The sequence below is a fragment of the Pezoporus wallicus genome, unplaced genomic scaffold (assembly GCF_028554395.1).
Source record: "Pezoporus wallicus isolate ANWC-B61680 ecotype Strahan unplaced genomic scaffold, APGP_CSIRO_Pwel_v1 contig_8746, whole genome shotgun sequence".
NCBI lineage: Eukaryota > Metazoa > Chordata > Aves > Psittaciformes > Psittacidae > Pezoporus > Pezoporus wallicus.
In genome coordinates, this window is record NW_026642307.1 from 217,435 (window position 1) to 233,426 (window position 15,992).

At 41.1% G+C, this 15,992-nt stretch overlaps 1 protein-coding gene across 1 annotated transcript; it reads right to left on the minus strand.

Annotated features, from left to right (window-relative positions):
* Positions 1-437: 437 nt before the first annotated feature.
* ETS2 (ETS proto-oncogene 2, transcription factor) lies at positions 438-15,604 on the minus strand. Its single transcript, XM_057428718.1, has 10 exons — positions 15,420-15,604; positions 12,100-12,171; positions 8,457-8,577; positions 6,834-6,953; positions 6,195-6,395; positions 5,278-5,361; positions 4,263-4,505; positions 3,840-4,103; positions 3,036-3,154; positions 438-2,106 (listed from the first exon to the last, which is right to left on the minus strand). The coding sequence occupies exons 2-10, from the start codon at positions 12,169-12,171 to the stop codon at positions 1,891-1,893; spliced, it is 1,440 nt and encodes a 479-aa protein (XP_057284701.1). The 5' UTR covers positions 15,420-15,604; the 3' UTR covers positions 438-1,890.
* Positions 15,605-15,992: the final 388 nt, after the last annotated feature.

Consider the following 15,992-nt stretch of genomic DNA (forward strand, 5'->3'; position numbering starts at 1 on the left):
AGTGACAGGACAAACTGAAAGAGGATAGATTTAAGATTAGACATTAGGAAGAAGTTCTTCCCTGTGAGGGTGGTGAGACACTGGTGCAAGTTGCCCAGAGAAGCTGTGGCTGCCCCATCCCCAACAGCATGCAAGGCCAGGTTGGACAGGGCTTTGAACAACTTGGTCTAGTGGAAGGTGTCCCTGCCCATGGCAGTGGGGTTGGAACTGGATGAGCTTTAAGGTCCCTTCCAACCCAAACCATCAGCCTATGCACTAAGCTCCCTACCAGTGTAAATTTGGCTGTTTGGGTGGTGGTTTGTGGATTTGTTTGGGGTTTTTTAATCCTGCAGAGACTGAAGGTGTTGGTTGGATGGATAATGGTTGAACCAACAAATAAACAAAAAAAAAGGAACTTCTCTAATTTGGGAAGTTTCAAAGAGCACACACACACACTATTTTCTTATTCAAGAGGTTTTAATGAAGGCTCATTTTAAAACCTCTCACACTGTACAACACAATTAAATGTACATCAAGCTCAGATAAAAAATAAAGCTTTCTTACAAAGTACATTTTTCCAGTGAATTTTTTCTTTTTTTTTTCTTTTGCAGTAAAAATAGCTGCTACATAAATCCCTCCTGATCTTTGAAAAGGAGTCACAGTTATTTCCAAAAATAGAATTCATATTTTAATCATACAGGATAAACTGCAGGAAGAGACAAGTCAACTGAAAAAATAAGGCTTGTATATAAATTTTTTTCAGAGGACATGCATAGAAGTTGAAAAACAGATGCCATTTATAAAGAAAAAAGGTAATTTTAGCCATATTAATATTTTCATTTTCAGTTACAGAAGAAACCACAAACAGGCCCTTTATGTCCCAGAATATAACATCAGTGTCTTGTAAAAATGCCAAAATGCACAAAGAATTGCCAACTTCAGTCTTGGCAAAATACTGAGCCAGCCCTCCCTCCCCACCCCCCCATTTCATATCGTAGGCATACCATATGCATGCACACTGAGCACTTATGTTGTCTCTCAGGCCAATTAAATATTTGCAGAAGGTTGTATATCCTAGACAAACATGAAAAAAATTCATTTGATAAGTTTACATTCATCCTATTTCAAAACACACACACAATTAGTTTAATTTACACTATACAGTATCTGTTAAATAGGAGCATTACAGAGTTTCAAAAAGAATCACAGAATATATACAAACTGAATATTGAAATGGTACAATTTTCCTTCCCTTCTTTACAGGGTCTTTTCTTTTGTTAATGGTTGCTACATCTGGTTTTGGACACAGAGTGTTTATGTACCTATGCAGCACATTTCTGGAGGAGCAATAATAATAACAATAATCATAAAACGTGCTTTAGAACAAAACTAATATCAATTCTCCTTACTGCTCATTTAAAATAAATTACCTTTGTTGGGGTTCTTTTTGTTGCCTTTTTTTTATAAATTGCATTGTATTACATGTAAGCAAGGACAATGGTATTTTAAAATATCTGAGCAACAGTTCTGCTGCATCACTGGTTTCTCATCCAACCTTTGGTTTTAAAGCCAACCCAGTTTTCATGGCAGTGAAAGTAGCCAAAACACTTCATACGGCAGTACAGGCAGTTGAAATGCTTAACCTGAGAGCATTTCCATATCTTCATGACAGAGCTAGGGTCTGTGCTGACTTCCATGCTGCTCAAGTGCCCGACATGGCAACACCCAAGGCTACTGATGAAATAAGGCCTCTTCCTTCCAGCTCTCCCTGGTTACAAAAAAATCGGGTAAGGTCCTTATTTCCCAACAGTTGCAGCCATCTGAACAGCCAGAAGAACTGACTACTATAGACGGTTCCCAGACACAGTCCCAACGCGTGATCTTCGCCCCTGCAGCATCACGTTGTTGGGCTCAGTCCTCCGTGTCAGGCTGCACCCCCAGCATTGCGTGCAGCTCCTCTGCTGTGTACCCCAGCAGGTTCTGCAGGTCACACACGAAGCGATACACATAGCGTTTCCCTGAAGTCTTGTGGATGATGTTCTTGTCATAATAGTAGCGTAGGCCTCGGCTGAGCTTCTCATAGTTCATTTTTGGCTTGTTTTTTCTCCTTCCCCACCTCCGTGCCACCTGGCAGTCCGAAAAGAAAGTGACATGCAAAGGGTTTATTCAAGTCATGTTCTTCTAGTCGGTGGCTGATAAACAGTTATCAAAGCCTTTTTTCAGTCACAGCGTTTTACTTGCTTTGGATGTCCCAAACTCAGGTAAGAGAAGAGTTTGTGACTGATCCCACAACTGAACATACCCCAGGAAATTATCAGTCGCAGCTTCAGGAGAAAGTGGCTGATATCAGCGAAAAGGATAGCTATTGATAGTGGATAGGTCAAAATGTGTTTAAGGAGATCAGGTTTACAGGAAATATAGTCTCCCCTCTCTCAAGAGGGCACCATTTAACTGTTAATTTGCTATTGAGCAGCACAGGACAGGTCTTTAACTGGAAGCTGAATGAGATGAAGTTTGTTGGGGTCAATGACTTCTTGCCCTTTTTCTTTTTTATATAAAGCCTTTGTATCACATCCCTTGATACAATAACTTTCCTGCTGGTAACAGTATCAGAAAATGAAAATGCATTCTGCTTATTTTTAATGACTAAAGCTCTAGTTCCCAAAATATTTCAAAAGTGGCACTACTGTGTATCTAAAAGAACAGCAACAGGCAGAAGGCATTTTCCCCATGCCTTTGGGCAGTCTAAGGCATTGTTGATTCAACTACATCCAGTAAACTAATCTTACAGTATTCCACTGTCTGAAGAACAAACTTAGTATACTACCTTTACATTTCAAGCTATAAAATGTGCTCTCCTAACTACAACCAAATGCTAATATCCTTGGGTGGGAGGAGAGGGGGAAACATTCCACAGCAATCCTGACTGTACAATAAAGCATTTGCAGATGAGATTTCAGCAAGTGTCTGATCGTGTAAATGCTTTAATAAAGACTAGGCCCACAGATGGTGGATCAGACCTTAAATATTTGTGCTCATCACAGTTAGCCACATACCTCATCTGGGTCAGCAAGTTTAAATTCCCATCCATCTCCTGTCCAACTAATGAATGACTGACATGACTTGTCAGTCAGTAGCTCCAGAAGGAATTGCCATAGCTGTATAGGTCCACTGCCTATTGAGAAAAAAAGGGTGGGGAGAAGCCACAATTAATACTTCTGCAAGCTCTTACCATAACCAATGTATGTAACCATACTCATATCTCAGGGTAGATCTTGCATTACTGTGATTTTTTTTTTTTAGCAAAAAACCTAAGGTTTTTCTCTGTAACACAAATCTGATCCTATACATGTTAAAATGAAAAGTCTACTTTTCCAAGGAAACACAGGATTTGACACAAGGTATGGCTTTCCCTTTCATATGGATTCCTTAACCTTCACTGCTGCTTCCCATCAGCTGCATTCAAAGCTCCAGGGCTTGTCCTGCAGTCCTTGGCTTGGCAAGTGTTCTAAAGCAAAAACAGATTTCGGCAAGGACTGCAGGAACAAGTTCTTAACAGGCAAGCCAACACCTGCAGAAACTCTCAAGTACGGTAGTTTTATTTCCAAGTTTCCCTCTTTTTCAGACAGATCAAAAAGTGCATTTGATTTTTAAGTGCTCTGGCACACCTGCTTGTCCTTGCTTTAGATGGATGGATCTATGATACTTTCTTCAGTAACATTTAAAATTATTACTCTTATGAGTAGTGGTCTCTTGACTACATTGCAAGGCATACCTTACAACTATCAATAAAGTCCATACTAATAGAGAATACTGATGTTACATAAGAATAGGAGTGACCATTTTGCTTCACTACTTACCAGTAAAGCCAGCTAGAATTGCTGCCGGTATAACTGGTTTCCCTTGCTCTACAGGATCACTTCGTTCTTGAATATAGTCTTTGAAAGACATTGTAGGTTTGCTCAGACACAAGGACTGGCTACAGTCATCTTCAAAACTCTCATAGGATGGCACCCGCTGTAAATCCACTAATGACGACTGGCTGTTCCAGGACTGTAGCATTGAATCTGAGCTTTCATAACTTTCCGCACCGCTGTCACTAGATTCATGCTCCCTAAGCTTACCTTTATGAAACAAACAAACAAACAAACAAACAGTGTTGGGTTTGGTTAGTTGTTTTTTTTTATCCTACTCAATCCAGCTTGTATATATCAATTACGGAAAGGAGGAAAAGCCATACAGAATATGACCTCAGACCCATGGTTATGCAGATAACAACTCACCAGAATTATCTATGAGCAAGTTCAGATTGCTTCTTGGGAAATCTTGATTTACTGCACAGTAGTTGACACCAACAGCATCTGCTTGGGTTTTAGGGAACAATGAAAACTCTTGCTCTGGATTAAGGAGATTCGGTCCTGTGGAAGTCTGACAGACATCAGTCAGGAGGCTAGGTTTGGGATAACTGAGGGCTTTAGGGTATCCAGGCATTTGCATACCATATGAGTTCTGATCTACATTTACAGCTGAAGAAAGAAATAAAAGAATTAATTAGATGATTTGCCCTGCAGACCCTTAAACACACTAATAAACCTCCTGCACCTCACTACAGTTGTGCCACAAAGAAATTATTTACCCATGAATACCTAAGAGAAAGATAGATGCTACAGATCTACTGAAGTCAATAAGAAGATCCCCATCTAATGGGCTCCAAATCAGATTCTGTAAATCTCCCTCTGTAACTTGCTGATCACAAATACATGTATTATTTGTATTTCAAGGAAACTACAGGGGTACAGAGAAAGCTAAAGAAGCTTAAATGGTTTTGAGTAAGGCCCTCATCATTAAGTGGCGTAGTAAGGTTGAGCTGAAGATTGACTATGGTAGAATGAAATACAACGCTAATCAAAGGGAGCTAGCACTGCGTCCCACACACTTTGAAAAGGTAAATTTCACTTCCAGAGTCTTCAGAAAAGCCTAAATATAGCTCTTACTGCTCCCCAGTGATGCTAGTTTTTGACAGTGTTTGCTAGAAGTGGGAGCAGTCATTCTGCTCCACAGATGTAGGCTTTGGCATACCAAGAGGAAATTTGATTTTCTCAAAGCCTTTGCTCTTCAAAAGACTTCTGATATGAATTAGATGACAATTAAATAATACTAGGAAAAAAGGCCATAGCAATTGAAATCAAGTGCTCTCTTGAAGCACAGTGACTATTCTGGTGTGCTTTTTTGTTTGGGATCTGTGACATGATTACAGTAAACAGAGATGTAAAACGTCAAATTTCATAAGATGCTTACTTAAGGAATTATTATTGACCCAGTGAGGAACTGAGGTGAGATGAGAATTCTCCACATACTGATCCTGTGTCTTCTCTTGGCTGTCTGGAGAGAGACGAGGGGGAAAAAAAAACAAACCAAAACAAACTTTAATTTGTTTTTTTACTTTTATGTATCTGACCTGTGGGCCACAAAAAGTTTCCAACTCTCATGAGTATTTTGGGGTCATCATTCACGTGAATTTTACAAATACACTCCACTGAACCCTCTCTCTTGAAAAAAAAAAAACAAAAACCAAAAACACACCCAAACCACCTAACCAATTTCCAACAGGCTTGAAAACCATCATACCAATTGAATTTTAACATAAAACTTAGAAACAACATAACTGCAGTGTATTTTAAAGTCCAAGTCTTTAATGTTTGCAACTACCAAGTGCTACAGTCCAAACCCCATGGACTTCACAAAGCACTGCATGTAGGGATTTAGCAATACCATCAGTGTTCACCCAAGACACCTACAGGTGTCTTTGATTTTTTGATATTCATTCACTGAATTACCTCAAAACACTACATTAAAAGAACAAAACCAGAAACTTGTAATGAGAACTGAACAAATTTTGTGCAACTCTTGTTTATCTTTTTAAATGGGGTATTAGTCTTATCCTAATCTCATTTCAATAATTACTCCAAATAAAATCTGACCACAATAGTACTCAGACTGAATACTGAAAAACTTCTGCAGATATCTGTATGTGCTTTGCATATCAAGAATTTATTAATGGTTAATAAAAGCATTATCACAACTAAGTTTTAAAGTTCATTTTGAGTCTTCACATGTAATAAAAGCCCTTCATAGAGAAACAAGTGTTGAAAGAGTCCCATTTGTGTTTCTATTAGAAGAGCCTTAAAACAAAAGCTTTCTGGCTCTATAATTACCTTTTATCATCTGTTCCAGGTGTTCCCACAGAATATCACCCACATAGTCAGGTGCCAGTTCCAGGAAACGCTCCTTGCCCAGGTTGCACAAGTCTTGGCCACTCATAAGAAACTGATGGAAGTTCACATTTACCAAGCTAAACTCATTAGTAGCCCATGAAAGCCATTGGCAAACTTGCTGTTCAGTCCACAACCAGGGATCTGCAAGACAAAGTATCGAGCATTTAGAAATAACTCCTGACCTTTGTGAAATAATCTTCATTAGAAGGCAGTGAATGAACAAAACTGTTTACCCACGTTACTTAGATTTGAATGAATTCAGAATGAACCTATTCTGATTTAAAAAAAATGCAAAACTGAAAAACAGTCCTCTATTGTTCTTCTGCATTCACTTGTAATCAGAGATGTCCTCAGCTTACTTGATTCTCTCTTATGCTGCCAAAGCATGAGCTCTTCATGCACCCATTTTTAATACTACTAAGTCTGGTCTTTCCAAGTCAAGCTGTGGTGCCAGATTCACATAGGATCCATTCTTGTATTTCCTACTGACATCATTCTTTCTCTTCTGAAAGAGACGCTATTCAGCCTCCTCCTTAGCATTAAAAACAGAAAAAAAGCTTATAAATAGAAAACACTTACTATTTGGGATACCCAGCCGACACTGTTCCTTTGTGAAACCACTGAAAGTATCTTTCAAGGCCTGACTCATCACAGCCTTACTGCATGGGGTTAACAGAGGCAATTCACAGTTGTTAGACTCTACAAGAAACAAAAGGGGTGGAGGGAAAAAAAAAATACATTAACTTTTAGGCCAGTGAAAGGAGTGACAGGTTTTTGCTGCACTATTTGAAGAAAAGGATGCTGGAAACTAGGTATTTTAAACCCAGAAACAAACAGCATAAATGATTTTCTGGTATATTCTTTGACTTAATATATCAATGCTAAAATCTCTGTGCTACTAGTTGGATAGAAGTTGCATCATGGTAAATTAAAGTTTTGCAGCTTTCCATGATCCTCCTTTACTCTTAGTACTTACATAAAGGGCCTTTCTTGCAGGGAAACTTTACTTTTTCTTTTTTAAGGAAATATAAGACTGCTTATTCCCATTTTGTCATCTATAGCTTGACCTCAGACTTTCTTATAACACCAGTCTTCATTTAGTTTGAGAGCTAAGTAACTGACAGTGGGGTTGTGAAGAACCAGCTTGCACTATTTATTCCAATGGAATAGAAAGCAGTGTTTTAGATTAGGAAGCCTTTTACTGATACTTCTTGGTCAGGACCATTAAGCTAAGGGCAATTTGAAGACAACTTCAGCAATTCACAACTGCATCCCTGAACATTTGAGAGCCTCCAAGAACTCACGTGCAGGTTGCATTTGGAGGAGCTCTGCTGCACCAGTCATGTAACGGTGGCAGGGTATAAGAAGGTGATGAACTTGGCAGACTCCAAGTTAGTTCATGAAGCTGTGCAGCTCTTCTTGTTCTCCAAGACTGTCTACAGGCTCCACTTGACCCAGCAAGTGGAGCTCATTACCAGCCCATGCTTAACTACTATTTTTACCACACCCATGCTCAATATCTGCTGGGACTTGCTTTGCTGACCAGAGCAGGTTACTGATTAGAGTCACATTATAACAAAGGAGTGCTTTTCAGAGGCTTGAGGGTTGGGCGTTTTTCCTTCCCCAAGGGGAGATAAAGGCAGTACAGGGTAAAATGTCTACATTTCAGATAAGCCCTCATATTTTGTCAGGGATTCTAGACAAGGATTGGTAGAGAACTCACGGTATGTTTGTCCTACACAAAGACACAATAAAAAAGGATCTGTAAACATCCCCACTCCTGGGTTTTAATGTATTGAGTAAAACACACTGGGATTTACCACCACAGTTTTCAAGAAAGGAGCTTGCAGAGCACTTGCATTTTGATTATGGTTGAGATGCTGCAAGTTTAAATACACATAAAATTATTTATGTATTTTTAAAATTCTCTTAGTTCTGTTTTTATACCTACTAAGGCTTCTTCCATGGACAGTCAGTCTATTAGGCTACTGAACCCCAGTTCCCATTCCTTTTCAGTACAGAGAATAGCAACTATCCACAGAACAAAACTCCCATGGGCAAAATCAAGCATGGATACAGAAGTCTGTGTACTAAACTATTCCTTTTTGGGAAATCCATGTAAGAGCATAGCCATGAATTGGTAGTTAGACCCCACAAATTTCTGATCTGCTGACTGGACTACGGAACAAAGTGAAGAGTTACCGTAAGAAGTAGAATCAAATCCTGTTGGCACTTCCTGAAGAGTTTGATCTTCATTTAGTGAGAAGAAGTATCCAGCAAAAAGAGAGTTTGAGCTATCAAAGGTGTCAAATGCTGGTTGACGCTGAAAAGCAACACAAATAAAACAATGTGAGCATTTTGCTAGAGCACTATCAACTTCACTGCTGGAAAGTGCCTGGGTTAGGTTTCCTAGATTTGAAGATCATGCACAAGTACTACCCTCCATCAGCTAACTTGTGCCCTTGAAATATAAACACAATGATAGCATAGCTTGTTGTACATTAATACAAAACACTTGATGTTCGGACCACAGTGCTAGGTGGGTGGCATGTTCTGCAGGTTGCAGTAAAGCCAAGTAAGGATATTCTTAGTTTACCTGCAAATGAGGCTTTTAACAACAGGGAATGCACATCTGTGTGTACAGCTATATATTTATTTATTTCTAGATATATTTTAAAGAAATCCTTATTTCCTTAACCTTTGAAATTGACTATTCACTTGATGAATGGTTGATGGCAGAGGCAGGATCAATAAATTATGGAAAAACAATTGCCAGTGCAAGACCTTGAGTAGATTTATTCTGTTTTTTTTGTTTTTTTTCTAAATAAAAAAATTAATCTGAACCATATCACTTGAAGCCATACAGTCAGCCTTACAGGACCTGCAGACAGATATTACTCCTTTGCTGTGACTTTTATACTTGTGAGTTACTGCATTTGCCAGCTACCACATTCTGCAGGCTTTCAAGTGCTCAGTGAAAGGCTGCTAGTTTCGTTATACACAAAGGGATGAACAGGACTGATAAAAATGTTCCACATAGAGTGGATTCTACTAATACGTTGGCAACATTCAATAAATATTGTTATATTTTGGAAACCTATTTCTTTAAAACATGACTTGTGTCAATTGTGTATGCCAGAAATACTAGTACTTTTACTGGATTACTCCACAGCCACATTAGTCTTCAGGGGACAGAGGGAATGTTAACAAAGAAATAAACTTAAAAACGACTTATGCAACTTTCCTGTTTATCACAAGAAAACTCTATCTGTAGTATCTAGAGGCATGGATAGATAAAAGTTGCCACTGAGATTTGTAAAAGCACCCGAGGATAGAATATTGTTCTGGAAAGCTACAGTTTGTTCATAGCAGCTACTGCAGTTCAGGGAGCTGGAGACAAAGGCAACTTGCAAATGCTTATTTGTTTTAGGCATCCACTGGTCTGCCAGCTTATGCCAAGGTAGGAGATTTAGATGAGGACAAGGCAAAGATTTTTCAGGGCAGTATTCATTTACGATGCACAAGCAACCCAAGTTATGTTACTGGAGTAACAAATGAGTATTAACATTTCCTCACAATCATAGAATCACAGAATAGTTAGGATTGGAAAGGACCCCCAAGATCATCTAGTTCCACCCCCCCTGCCATGGGCAGGGACACCTCACACTAAACCATCTCACCCAAGGCTTCGTCCAGCCTAGCCTTGAACACCGCCAGGGATGGAGCATTCACAGCCTCCCTGGGCAACCCATTCCAGTGCCTCACCACCCTAACAGGAAAGAACTTCTTCCTTATATCCAATCTAAACTTCCCCTGTTTAAGTTTTAACCCATTACCCCTTGTCCTGTCACTACAGACCCTAATGAAGAGTCCCTCCCCAGTATCCCTATAGCCCCCTTCAGATACTGGAAGACTGCTATGAGGTCTCCACGCAGCCTTCTCTTCTCCAGACTGAACAGCCCCAACTTTCTCAGCCTATCTTCATACAGGAGGTGCTCCAGTCCCTTGATCATCCTCATGGCCCTCCTCTGGACTTGTTCCAACAGTTCCATGTCATTTTTATGTTGAGGACACCAGAACCGTATACAATACTCCAAGTCAGGTTATTCCCTACCTTTCCTTTTTATCTCACCACAAAATTTCAAGTGGCTTGGAGTCTCTTTGCACCAGGTGCCTTTTATGTGCCATGTGTCATCCCCCATCCCCCGTCTTCCCAAGTTACATTAACTCTAGTAAGAAATAAGGAACCATATTTTTAATGGTTGTATTTTATAACAGGCTGCAATACGTCCTAGTAGACGCATTATGAAAGCATGCACTTCACAGAAGAAGAGATAAACAGTACCATGCCTCAGTTAACTGGGTTCAGAAATCTCCACTGAACACTATCCAACTGAGACAAATTGTGTACAGTTGATACCCCCACAACTAGAGTCAAAGCCAACCCGCAAAAGGCTCACATCTAAATGAAACATGTTAATAACAATTGCCAAACCTCCTAGTAAAAGATTCTTTATACATTACTAGATAAAAAGCACTGACTAATCACTAGTACCTAGAAGAAAGGGCAAGTTCTTTCAACACCATCTGGAAACTCCTGCTTTTTGTGTAAATAGCTGACCCTTATCCTGAGTCACTGGAAAAAATGCTGTGGCATGTGAGTGAGTAAAATCTATACTGTGCTAGTTTCACATTTCAAAAAGGAGAAAAATTAATGTTTAAGCAGGTTCTTAATTTAATACTAAAAAAGGGGAAAACCCAATACACAATAAATTCTACTTGCCCTACAATCGTACTATTTGGATTTTCAACATATGTAAGAGCAATTATTACAGAATGAAAAGAAATGTGAAAGCTACAAAACAGTAGAATACAGGACTCTACATCAACTTAATTATATGACAACTGAATATTAAATAACTGCTTAGAACAACCACTGTGTCACAGAGCACACAGCTGTTAAATTGGGGATCTCTTGTGGATTTTGTTGTTGTTGAGGGCAGGAGCATAAGCTAAGAGGGGACATAAAGCATCAGAGAAGTTAGCATACCCGTCTCACTAACTCGTTCTTCAAAATATGAACATTCCTCAAAGTTAATCAGAGTGGAAAGTCTCTTCCTAATCTTTAGCCGGTTTACATTAATCAATGTAATGTAAAAAAATTGATACTGAGATTTAAAAACAACTTGTATAAATGGGGAGAAGGGAAGCCCTTAAAGACCTGAGTCCTTATGGTTTGCCTCTCATTAGTCCTCAGCTGTAAGCTCCTTTCAAAACAAGGTCATAGACACAATCTATAGAAAGATAAATATATTTAATAACTATCTTTGTTTTCCTACAATGTATTAGAATTCCATTTCATATAGTTGCATACAGTAAGTGAATAACCTACTTTTTTTTTTTCCTTCGGTGAAATGAATCAAATTTAACCAGTCATATCAGGAGAGCCCTTTGCCACTCTCATTATGTTAAATATATAAAGACCACCCCTACTGCCAGTCCTGTAACTTTTATTTAGGCAAAAGTGCTGTGCCAACTCCAATGGATTTCTTGTGTATCTCTCATTTTCAAATTCTTCAAATTTAGGGGGCGGAAGGAGGGAATCTCCTTGGGGGAAGAGGGTTGGGGGTGTAAAATTTACATCTTCCTATTTCAGTTCCTCTTTTCACATCTCTGCTGGAAGTGGAAATACTCTAGAAGATTGAAGCTTACAAGTAAATAAAACCTGAACATCTGTGTTCATGGTCATACAATTCCTGTGATGGTATTAATAAGAACACAATAAATACATTAGCCGGGAGATGCCCCAATTGGCTTTAGAAGGCGACAGCTCAAGATTACTCACCTTGAGCATTCCTCTGTACATGTTAGACACAGGAGCTACTTGATCCATATTCCTGATCCCAAAATCACTCATCTGAAAAAATGAGAAAGGTCACATGAAAAATCTTGCTACCTAGGAAGCAAACTTATTAACAGACGGATCTGACTGCTTCAGTACAGACTACGGAACAGCTCCCAGAATGAGATCCAGGGAAAGCTTCCCTTCTCATTGCTCACATTCCAACCACACAGGGCACAATTTCCATCTTGCTTACGCAGCTTTTTAACTGGAAAACCTTTCACAGGCATTACTGGTGTTAAAGTTCTATGAAATGAGCAAACAAGAGGATGATTAGCCTCTGATACCCAGTGTGAGGGCTTTTAGTACCTTATACTGTTAGTCTGAAAAGCCTCCAGAAGTCCTTTATCCACCAAGAATCTATTGCTCTATTTTCCAACTTTCACCCATTATCTTAACCATTCAATTTTGTGCTATTTTTGCTTACTGTATTCCTGCTCACACATCATGATTCACTTTGGACTTTAGCTTTCAAATGAAGGAAGAAGAGACAGAGTGCTCACTGTGATACACCTTCATGTACTAACCCTTTCACCCTTTCATGAATAATCACTGAAGCCAATACCCACTATTAGCAACCTCCTTCCTCTACTAGGCAAAGCATCGCCCAACCATGTTATCTCGCACATTTTGTAAACATGGGATTAGCATATTTATAAAGCTTTAGAGGGCTTAAGTTTTAATTGAAGAAGGCTTATTCAGTAAAATATCCTTTTTAAAGTGCTGATAATGGCACCACCATTAAAATGTTCATATTATTGAAGTTAAAGCTATACTGGATTGCCTGTATTACCAAGAACAGTGTTGTGTGAAGGCTGTATAACTTGTTATCCCATATATCACTTAAGGAAAAGAGTGATAAGATTGATATCCTTTTACTGGCCTTTGGGAGAGATCAAACATAAGGAATAAAGCCAGTTTTATGGCCATTGTTCAGATTTATCATGATGCTGTAATTCAGGTGTTGGTGAATGATACCTTATCAGACTACACTGCGGCAAGTTGTCTCCACAATTTTTCTTCTCCTCTTTACAGCACTGGGCTAAATTATCTTGCTCCACAGAAACTGCCTGAAAATGTGTGCTTGTATTTAAGTAGTCACACAGGACACCAGTAATATTTCTACAAAACTGTGATCACTTATTATGAACAAGTTCTCTCAGCTATGTTAACACAAGGAGAAACAGAAATACAATCTTAAACTCAGAAAAAGAAGGCAAATCAGGAGTTTAACAAAATAAGCTCAGCTTAAAGTAACAGCACATTCAAAAGCTGTCCATATAAATAAAGAGGAAAATAAACACATTCAACAGTCAAAGACAAGGAACCCTTTTATCTTCTTATATAGCTGATCACTTGAAAAAAAAAAAAAAATCAAGAGTCCTTAACCTGAAAGGCCCATTTCAACTTCACTGTTATCAGATGTATGGGGCTCATCATAATGCTACCCCAAAAGTACAACCATAGAATCATAGAATAGTTAGGGTTGGAAAGGATCTACTGTAAGCCGGTTTTTGCCTCAAATAGCATGTACAAATATTTGATCTAAATTACACATCTCATTGAGCAGCAAAGAATTTTACACAGCATGAGTCTCACTCAGCAAGCATCCTAATCTTTTCATTAAATTTGTTTAAACAACTGTTTATCCTTGCATTCGGCTGGGCTTTAAAAAAAGTATATGGCAATTTCTAACACTCTTTGCTTTGCCTTCGAAATCTGCCCTCATGCCTGGGGATAACTAGCTGTAAGCCTTACCAATCAGAAGATATTTGTGAAAACATCATCTGTGTTTTCAGTAATTTTAGAGCTGATTCCCAGTGAGGGCTACAAATAAGATTTCTGGCACTTTCATGTGCAGTGTTGGCCTCTACATCAATCCTGTTAGGGACCTCCCCACTCCTTAGAGGGACTAGAATTCTCTCCTTCCTGGGTTTTTTTGTTTCTCTGGAAGTGTTTTAGGGTCCTAAGACAAAAGGTTCACACAAAGTCTTCATTACACGACACTGCTCATTAACCCAAGGCACCGTTTCTCTACTGTAAGCTGCTTGTCTGTTCTGTGGCCTTGCCTGGGCACGACACAGCTTACGAAAAACTAACCACCAAGCTCCAGTCTCATAACACGTGAAGATCTTTAGTATGTTCTCTAACAGTCCTTCTTCCTTCCTCCAGCCAAATCCCTCATGTTTTTATGTGTTTCTATAGCCCTTACTCATCATACATCAGTTCTCTCCCCATCTGCAGTATGAGCTTCCAGTCCCGAGATCTGAAACCCTTAGAGAGTATCACAAGACGAGTGGAGCTGAAATGTCAGTATGTCTTTTTGCAACACAAAGGATTAAAGCCGGCTTTCTGCTGGACTTCAAAAGCTGCTGTTTCAGTTCAGAAGAGACACTAGGGCAGTGACTGGGCCTCACTTCCAACTCCTCCACTAATGCTGATGACTGCTACTTGCCAGCTATAATTGGTTTAACTGGCAGGACACCTTCTCCAACACCCCCGCATAGCTGAGTGGGTGAACCAGAACAGGGTCAACAGGATCAGGCACTTATTAACTAATACGTCTGAATTCTGATCAACTTCTTTTCAGCAACAGCCAGGTGCTTGCCCACAGCTGGATTCAGCTAGGAACCATCCCCATGGAGAACTAAACCATACTAGTGTCCACACCGCCTCTCCACTGGTTTTGGGGTTGTGGTTTTTTTTGTTTGCTTGGGTTTTTTTGTCCTTAAGAGAGGTGTCTGGTTGGTGTTTTGCTTTTACACGGCAATTTTCTTTTAGCCAAACCATCTTGGTACCAATAGGTTAAGACACAGCCGCGCTGCTCCTCCGTGCAGCTCTCGGGCTCCCCGAACAGGGATGAGCGAGATAGCCGGTATGACTTTTCGCACATATGACACACTCGCCCACATTAAAGTTAGATGGGGAAATCATTCAGCCCAGCGTTTTTTTTTTGAAGTCCCTTTAAAGTACTAACCAAATCCAGAGCGCGCTGCCCATTAACCCTTCCCTGCCGGCCGCGCAGCCGCCTCAACACCAGCATCCCGTTTCACCGCCGCTTCGGACGCGGCCCGCCCGCCTCCGGGTTAACCTCACGGGGTGCTCCCGCCACCCTCTTAGCCCGCCGGCTCTCGCCATACCCTCGGGAGAGGTCGCTCAGGCCGCGTTCCTCATGATAGGAGCCGAGGGCCGTGCCCGGCTCTCCCAGGCGGCCGCCAAGATCCCCCCATGGCGGAAACCCCTTCCCGTCGTCCGCACCTCACCTGGTCCCCGGCGCTCGCCTTGCTCCTCGGCGTCCCTCGGCGGCGGCACCGGCACCGCACAAGAGTCCAGAAAGAGAGTGCCCGCTGCCTCTCAGGGAGCCAAAATATCCTCGATGCGGCGGAGCCGGCCAACAACAACAGCGGCCGCGGGCTGATCCCAGCTGAGAGTCCCGGAGGAGGAGGAAGGGGGGCGGGAGGAGGGCCGGGAGGCGGGTGCCCGGCGGCGGGTGTGTGGGCGCTGGTGGCCGAGCCGCGGATGCCGCCGCCCCGTGCAAAGCTGAGCCGAGCCGCGATCAGCCGCGCTACGCCGTGCAGTGCCGCGCCAGCCGCCCTCGCAGGCGCTCTTCAGCGGACGGGGGGAGGTAGCAGCTGTCGGTCCCGCCTCCCCGCAAGCCCGGCCCCTCTCGCCGCCGCGGGACCGGTTGTTGTCGTGGCTGTCGCTACGGCTGCGCTGCTGGAGGCCTCGGTACCGGTAGAGTGTGTCGTTCTCCTGACCCTGACGCTTGCTCCCCCCCCCGGCTGGTGCTGCGGGGCTTGAGGACAGGAGCAGGCAGCCTTAGCTCGTTGAGAGAG